Raw genomic sequence first — 9,265 nt, forward strand, 5'->3', positions numbered from 1 at the left:
GGGTCTCAGTTGCTTCGGCTCGCCCTAGTCGTCAGTGGACCAAATCGCGGACAATGTTCTGCACGGTCTGATGTTTGATCGTGTACAATGGGCTTACGACCGGCCTGGTTGGCCTGATCCCACGGCAAGTGTGTGCAATGGTGGAAAAAACGCGTTCTCAGTCGGTCGCGGAACTCCAATTCACATCTATGGGTATGCGTTTGATACTCAAACAGTGCCATAGCTGACTCTGACTACGAGTATTACTGTTTGTGGAAAGGAAGTTCAACTAAATAGGCTTCGAAGTTATTCACGTGTATCGGGAGGCTCATCAGATCCGACACTGTTCGGTGGAGTTACCGGAAGTGCAGGCGTTGAGCTATTGTCCGAATTGTTCATCATGACCTCGCACAGAGTTGCGTAATCTTCTTTCCGTTTAGCATCTCCGAAGACACCTGAATAATACGCATAGAGACATGACTTTGAAGTCCTCGAGTCATCAATCCAAACGATGACTATTCGATAACAGACTTGACGCAATGAATTGTTGACACGGAAGTCCCCGCAGTTGACTTCTTCGACGCCAGCTTACTCGGCTTGGCAAACCCTGGAATGGCAAAGGCTAAGCGCTCCAAACTATGTGTTGTTCACACTTTGTCTAGCTTTTGCAGACTTCGATTGTCCGGCGCCCTTCAAGTTTAGCTTGACACCAAAGTCCCACCTCGAGTGTCAGCAGTGCCACGTTGGGTCTTACTGCAGTATTGTTATGGCGGTAACGGCATCAATAGCCACGTCTGGCCAAAACATCTGCTCCACATGCGTCTTCTTGAGGCGTATGGAAAGGGATTCGGCGATTCTGTACGCAAGATGGCGCATTACAACAAAGTGCTTCCCAGTTCTACGCGCGTCACATCTCCAACTCGAACGCCTTGACCAAAGCTTGGCTTATCACTCGCCAAGAGATTAATGGGTTTTTGTGTCAGGTGTTTGCGCTTATCTCTCTCTTTCACAATAATAGCCTCAGCGAGGTTTGGGCTCGGCGAAAAGAAAGCAGTGGTTCGATGGTGCTGCATCTATTGACGGGAATTCCCAGGAGCGTGGTGTTGGGAGATTGGATTTTTCCCGCCAATCCAGTTGCCGATTGGCTTGGTGTGAGAGTGTTACTGCGTTATGCGTTTTTGACTCGGCCGAAAATTTCCTCCTTCGAAAGACACGTTTTTTTGTGATTGGTATCTTTGATGCCGACAGTCTCCTGTATTTGAGTCCTTGAGCATCTTTTTCTTGTGTCTGGTGACTCATACTTTGAAAAACTTATACGGTTACTATAAGTCTCGCGGGCGTTGGCGCAGGCCATTGGAATCATGATACAAAATAACAGAGATAAGCCTATGGAGTGCGATGGAATAATAGCAGACCACGAGGTCTGCCGCACTCTGTCACTCCTGAAGAATCGCGCACCGTGATGGGTGAATTCTGCGTCAGGAAGTAATATTCGAGGTCATCCGGGTAGCTTACATTTTTCACGCAATTGCCGCTTGCGCTTGCGAAGTCGGCGGAAACGCTCTTCGTTTTCGAGGAAATAGTGTCATCTCATACGTTTACCAGTTCACGTAACGATCATCCAAGACTCGTATGTCGATCAGCCGATTCATAGTTAGTGAGATCAATACGGTTCGATCGCCGCGACTTTGTCTTCTCCGAGAATGGGCGTTACCGAGACGGTGGGAGGTGTTAGCGAACATGACAAATGTCTAAGCGTGCATACGGAGTACCATCCGTCCACGGCTACCTACATATGTGGATATGCGCGGCGGCGGGATAAAGCCACAGCGACTAGCTTTGGTGGCTCACTAATGCAAGCCATCTGCAGGGCGTCACATTTGTGCTCGAGGATGACACTTGCAGACACCACGGTCTGTGCTGTTCGAGTTCGCGCCTCCACCCTTCTCTTTGAACGAATCAACACCTTTCTAAATATATGTAATCGGAAAACACTGCCGAGCACCGCAATCTCCGTTCTCGTGCAGTTGAGCGTTGAGCGCTCGCCATACGATCAATGAAATTTCCTCGATGCTTGAGTTGACCTTCTCCGGAATACACTCGTATGTACTAGGCCGGCTGGACGGCAAAATTTCTAGCGCCTTCCAATGTAACTTGTCGTTGCTGAGCGCACGAGTAGCGTCTAGTTGCCAGACAGATCACCTGATCATGCTTTGACCCATCTGGTGTACCCTTCAAAGTCGTATTCCCACAACATCATCCATACTTACAAGGGCAACAATGCTAAGGCTAATCCAAAGAGAATCCATTGCTGAGTATCAGTGAGGGCGGGTTCCTGAAGATTTGCTCATGAAATTTGAAAGACATCGATAGAACAGTACAGAGGAAAAGCTGTATATGCAGCTGAATGATGAACCTCCACAGGCTGCACGAAGTAAGCGAGGACATGGCTACTGTTGGTCTGATCAGCAGAGAGGGGGGATTAGATGATGTACAGGTGTTTCAGTTCCTGGTGCCCAGACCTTGATTTCAAATGAGATTGTTCATTGATGGAGAAGAATAACGTTTGTTGAAGAAGAGCTGAGGGTTTTCATTCAATCTTGGCCAAACAAATCAAATCAGCTTCTGGGCAGGACATTTTAGAGCAAGGACAACAATTGAATACGTATCTAACTTGACGATCCTATCGATGTTGATGCCCTACACAAAAAAGCAGTCGTTATGGAAATTTGGTCAATTTTTGACTGAATTAATTTTAATCGTCGCCGTCTAGAGACATAATATCTTGCAATTTGCATGATGCCCTACAACAGTAAACCCATTTTCTTCCACCAATCGGCTGCCTCGTTCTCAAGTGCACCCGACTGGATCATTCGCTTACCCCTTTCACTTTCGCATCTGCGTCTACCTATCAGGTCGCTCTGACTTTCGTCACATGACTATCTATGTTCCTTTTTTCCTCAACACCGAGAAAAACCCTCACCACCAACATTCATATCTGCCCTCAACACTTTGATCATCGATGCCTTTATGACTTTCAGCTCTGCCACGTAGCAGAAGCCACTTCATCAAGAGGTAAATCACAAAGACACCAAGGAGAAAGAAAACCAGCTACGATGGGAAAGACGCAAACTGACAGACCTTCCAAACGAGCTACTTACACAAATTCTCTCCTACATTCATGGCCAGAGCCACCTCGGAAAGATCGCCCTCCTATCTAAGCAGTTCAAACGCCTCGTCGACTGCCTACTGTATCGCCACATCAGCCTCGACATTCAGTATTCAGCGAACGATTTCCGTAATACAAGAACTGTCAATAGATGATTCACACAGAACAATCCCGAGCTTCGGTCGTTTCGATCGACTCATCGACACTTTTTCCATACATCCATGACTTGGCCGGGAAGATGTTCTAAATCGTGGGCGATACATAGACTTCGCATATCCAAGATCAGATGGACAACTGCGAAAGTCATGTTAACAGATAGGTAGGGAGAAAGCTCCCACTTTGACGTCTCACTTACCAATATCGACTCGCATTCGATAGCATTCAAGAGATAGAGGAAGTCGCACTCCTCTCGCTCACACAGAAAGCAAATCTAGTGTTCATTGTTAGTGTTCAGAAAAAGATAATTACCGAGGCGAGTTGGCGCTCTTCACTCCCATGGGCTGCGCAAAATTATCACTACCGAAGCGACGCAATTGTCGACATTTGCGAGCCAGTCAATTAAGGGAGCAAACCCTGCATGCGACGACTACCATCAAAGATGCTTACAAGCTCATTGTTATGACACGAGCTTGTACTAAACATGTTCGTCCAAAAGTTTGTCAGTCTTGCACTCCGACTCCACGTCCTCTCCACAATCGCGCTCACGGCATCCCTTCCTGCCCACGTTTTCTCTCCGGCACTGGTGAGCAGCTTATCGTTACAGTCCAACTCAACGCTGCCGATCAATATAACGCTCCTCGACACATCATCATCATCATCATCATCGAAGTACGTCTCCCCCTTCCTTTTCAGATCCGCTCCCACTGAAAAACACCCTCTAGCAACCTCCCCAACGATCCCCTCTTGTTGAGAACGCCCGAATCAACCGTCTTCCTCAAAGTCCACGGCTACGGTCCTCGCCTTCCGCCCCAATCCACCTACCGCACCCTCCGAAAAGCAGTCGACGATGTGCTCAGTCACATCCGGGAAGATCCAAGCGAGGGAAAAACACCCATGGAGCACCTGCCGGAAGGATACTTCTATGGTACTTTTGATGTGGGGTTGTCGTTGAGGCCGAAGGAGGCGATGACGTGGGGCATGTGGGGGGATACGCTCAGGGGATTGAGGCGGTTTGGGGAGACTTGGGAATTTGTGGGGTTGGCGTTCGATGTTTTGGTTCGAGGGGAGGGGGAGGAGGAGACGAAATGGGTGGGGAGTGGGCAGTTGGTGGGGATTGCGTGATGGGTTTGCAGTCGTCGATTCAGGAGCCCAAGTGGGTGGCCTTGTTGTTAGCGATTCACCAAGGAGGCCCTGGAATTCCCAATACCGCTTGACCGTATGGGCAGGTATGCTATGTGGTGGACAAAGCAAAGCAAGGGTCGACCGAAAGATCGACAGGTCTCCACGGGGTATTTAGTTCGTATTAGGTTCGATTCCTAATGGCGCTGGTACAATGGTGTTGCGGTGCTTCTTATTTTCTTCCACTGCGTAGTAGAGCATTCTTAGAAAAAGACTGGGCGTCCTTGTCAAGGCATATTGACGTCTCTTGGTATCTCTGACATTGGCCCTACTTTGCCCCAAAACCTCCAAATAGCTTACCTCAACTCTACGCACTCTCAGCCTTCCATTCGGGCCTCTGCTCAAATGCTCACGGGAGCAAAGACACAGGATAGCTCCGGCGATACTCCGACATTTCTCCGCTTCTGGCAAATCGCTCCGTGCACCCGCTCGGTCGCACCTGCGATCGGCTGGCTTCGGTAGACGAGTCGTCGCACTTTGAGGAGGCTGTTCTTCGATGCCTTCGTAGCACAGGCGAGCAGTTCGAAGCAAGTCGCCGTCCTATGTCTCGACACCACTTCAGACTCTCGCCCGAGGTACATCGAAGAGGTCCACCGGTTTCATGACGTCGATCCGGAAGATGTCCTGCAACGGGGTCTGCTGGAAGAGTGTGAGCGTAGAGTACGCTGGGCGCTCAGGACGTCTGGACTTTGGATGTTTGGCCATCGCTTGCATTTCTGTATTTGAAGAGAAGGGCATTCTGCCAAGGCGTGAACGTTGGGTGAAGATGTTCTAGCTTGTGCTCATCCAGCTGAGTCGCCGTTTAGTTGTATTATCTGCGTACAAAAGGTCATCAATCTCACAGTGGAAGCTCCGCAAGCCAGGTCTTGCAGAAGCCAATTTGCGCGAAGCTATTGCACTACGTGAGTCGGAAGGGGGAGTGGACGACGGCTAGGCAAGGATCTGGTCGGAGATGTTGGGGGGATGGGTGTTGAAATGTGACCTACCGCGCTTTGGTGGTTGATCATAACTCAAGGGAAAAACCATGGAGATTGTGGACGCAGAGATTTCCATCCCCATTGTATCCACTGAACATTGCTGTATCGATTGATTCAACATTTTCATGCTTTTATCTTCCTTCGGTCTACAACTTTTCCAATATTTCAAACAAACCCATACAAACACTGATGGTTTCTATGGTAGCATCTACTCTATTATTCTATCAGTCCGCTCGCCGCCCGATGCGGAGTTTACACGAGAAAGACATACAGCCTGAAGCCTCGATTATTCAAGAGGTCCCGCTCCCAAGAATTGTCCTACCAAAGCGATTTGGCGCAAGAACTCTAGGTCGAGTCATCGTGAGATGCTGCGATCTGTATCACTGTTGTATGCTTCAAGGACTGAGAATGCGGGTCGCGTAGACAACAGACACCATGCGCACCATCTGAATTGCAAGCTCTGATCTGTGGTGTGGAAGAGTGTATTCCCGTCATTGCCATCCCTACAGACGCGTGGCAGTGCTGTCTCACAAGGGAGGGATGCTAGCTAGACCCTTAGTTGTAGAAGGTGTATCGGTTCTTCTCTACTTCTTCCTCCAATTCCCCTTCTGTCTACCTGGGCCCGATCAATATTTTCTACTCGTCTCCCATGTTCTGCAGCTGCGCTTTAGCGGTAGCCAGACAACACTCGTCTTCGACGTCACGAAGCATGAGATGAAGACACTTCAAATTGAAGTCGATGGTGATGATCCTGTACCTATCATTTGACTTGTCGAGAACTTGTATGCGCATTAAGTGGCGACTGTATGAATAACCAGCCAATATCGACCCTTTCGTAGAAGGTGCCGAAATTTTTGAAAGCGCCGCTTGTCGTAGTGCCTGATTTAATTTCTTGCACTCCAGGGCTGTGGGCACGCATGAGAAGGCTGATGGTCTGATTCGGCCTTGCAGGCTAATTTCGGTCGCTTTGTTTGCTTACACGCTGTTTGATATCTCCTCATCGATGGCTCTTACCTATTCAGTCGTCGTTGTGCGATCTGAAAAACGAAGCCGTATCACAAACGATATCAAATTGAGCCCAATAAACTTCCTTGTCGGGATATTTGGAACCGCGAGATTCACAGACGGTAATAGAGTCGCTTGTCGCCTCAGATCAACAGCTGTCGATTGAATCGCGCGACAAATCGTGACAGGCGACGATGATGCTGCTGATTCATCCAAATCCTCCCAGCTTTTGTCAACCCCCACCCAAGCCCGGTGAATCTCGTACCTGCCCTGGCTTCAACATGGCTGCTTCTGCTTCCTTTCTGGTTTACTATCTTTCCTTGTGCTTGCTCACACGAGGTAGTGTGTCCGCTCCGGTAACTGCTTTCAGCACTGTTCAAAACCTCACCACCAACTCTCTCTCGCTCCACCCTTTGGTTTCCCCACTCGATAATATTCCACTTCTAAATGTGACCTCTCCTCCCGACATTGGCGTGAGATACCTTGTCCCCAACACGTACGTAATCCTAAAGTGACTCGTTCTCCATGGCCACCAAAACTCAAGTCCTGAGACACGCTTTAAGAGCAAAGATACTCTTTTCACGCTTGAATCTGTTGCTTGACGTCAAACCTTATCCGAAAAAGCAATGCTGATTCTAAATCTGCCATCAGCCAGATAACCATATTTTTCTTCCTGGGCTTCCGCATCGATGAGGTAGCGATGCAGCACACCATCGACGCAGCCAGGAAGTATACCAGCCCTAACATAGCACACCCCATGGCTGAGTCAAGCTGATGATTATAGCTACTGTAACCTTCAGCTTGAAAAGAGTGGTGACGTGCCACTTCCCCAAACAGAAGACCCTTTCCGTACGTAGATTTCGGAATATTCCCTTCTATTGTGTACCCAATCTTGAGTCATGAGGAGGTGGTTTCGAAGACAAAACCCCCCCTTGCTCCTTGACCTGTCGGACAGCTCAGACGTGTAAGAAGCCATGCTGACTTCGAAACCTGCGTAGACGATGATCTGGGCTATGGCGCGGCAATACATGTCGTATCTACCAAGCCGCGCCATCGCATTACTTGGAAAATCTTGAAGGGGATCATCCAAGGACTTTGGAATTTCTTGGTCGAGGAGGGCCGGTACATGGTATGTCAGCCTGGACGGATCTCTCTCTGATTGGTCCTGAGACACGAAGAAACACCTTTTCCTTTGGGGCATCAAAAATTTGCGTTCGCCTTCTTTTTAATGTTGCCCTGATCCAGACTTCGATCCGACGGCGTGCTGATTCTGAGGGTTTGATTTAGGAGGCTGAATTCCATATCGGGTATGCGAACGTGGGTTCTGTGGGCAAAGGCACGATAACGGAGGCGGCGAAAGCTCCCAGTGTGGAACAATAGAGGGACATTATGTCTTCGGAGCGCAGGGACCAACCGTAACGCGAAGTCTGTCCCTTCTCTCTCATGGGTGTACTTCTGTTTCAGCCATCCTTTTTGATAGTTCAAATTCCAACAGTTCCATGCATATTGAGGAGTAAAGCACCGAATGACTCATACCTCGGGTCCGGCAAACCATTGTCTAGACCTGGAAACCGAGTCTCAATTTGTCTCTTAAGCATTATGTCCAGGATCTATATGGATCTCAATTCATGCCAGGAATTTCCATTCTGCTAAGCTCAAGCTCAAGCATAAGCCAGCTAGAAACAGGGGCCCGCTCGCAAGAAGCAAGTGCGCGTGGAGATCGTTGACAAGAATGAAAGTCTTAGGAAGGTGGAACACGGCGCGGTTGAGTTCTTGATCATGCTGATACAGCTGGGATTGGACAGAATGTCTCGATTGGCTTACTTGGATCAAGCATCTTGCGATCTGGATCGGAGTATGAGATTCTCTCTGGGCGACCTCTGTGGCAGCAACATTGCAGTACAGGTTTTTTTACTTTGAAATCACATTCAGTGAGCGGTTTCTTCTGCCTCAGCAAGTTGATGGCTGATTGGAACAACACTTCGGCTTGAAAGTTCAACCTGCGTAAGTCCCTTACATATTATCTAAATATCTTACGAGGCAAATGTCAACCATACATTCAAAATCTATCACCCGTCAGAACCGCGTCGAATAGGCACCGTGAAGGCAGCCGACAGAAACTCAGCTTTGGCAACGGGACAGATTTTCCAGCTGTAGGCTTGACTGATGCTGTAGCACTCTGCGCTTGATTTGTGAGCGTGGATGGACGTATAGATTGATGATTGCGTAGTGAGAACAAATAGTAGCAATGGCGTGGTTGAGAGGAGTTCGCAAGCTTTTAGTGGTGGCTAAAATGCCTGATGCTTGGTATGCGCGCGCTGGTTATTGTCTTTAAGGCGGTCGGTGAGGTAAGAATTTAAAAGAATATAAATCAAAATAGGAAGATTCATTCATACCGTGACTTGGCGCAAAGGATTCCAGGATTAACATCTTGTCACTGGAGCGTCAAAGTAGAAAGTCGAGGCTGTACCGTTTCAAACCCGATCAATACCGGCAAATGAGTCGGTTCAGCGAAGGTCCCTGTGATTGTGCGGCTCACTACACTGCTCTTTCTCAGAGCGAGTCGACTACCACGGTCAAAAAGACAAAGCACTTCATTGGCTTTTCTTCTGGGGCTTGTGTAAACAGACCTGCAACTAGGCTGCAGACTAGTTCAGGCGGCAACACGCCTTGAGTTTCTTTTTGGTTTTTGATACTCTCGAATCATACGCAAGGTGCTAGGTTCGAGCCGCCTCAATCCTGGACTTTTTTCTTTCTTTTTTTCTTTTTTTCTTCTGTTTTCGCTAAGCCGTCGTCA

General features: G+C 48.6%; 1 protein-coding gene across 1 annotated transcript; it reads left to right on the plus strand.

The window, feature by feature from the left end:
• Positions 1-6,993: 6,993 nt before the first annotated feature.
• On the plus strand, positions 6,994-7,848 carry HO173_002265 (uncharacterized protein; the record flags this gene model as incomplete). Its single annotated transcript, XM_037304199.1, has 5 exons — positions 6,994-7,061; positions 7,120-7,197; positions 7,253-7,317; positions 7,467-7,597; positions 7,756-7,848. The coding sequence occupies 5 exons, from the start codon at positions 6,994-6,996 to the stop codon at positions 7,846-7,848; spliced, it is 435 nt and encodes a 144-aa protein (XP_037168994.1).
• Between the last annotated feature and the right edge of the window lie 1,417 nt (positions 7,849-9,265).

This window comes from Letharia columbiana (assembly GCF_014066305.1).
Source record: "Letharia columbiana isolate WasteWater2 chromosome Unknown Sc0000004_s0, whole genome shotgun sequence".
Taxonomy (NCBI): Eukaryota; Fungi; Ascomycota; class Lecanoromycetes; order Lecanorales; family Parmeliaceae; genus Letharia; species Letharia columbiana.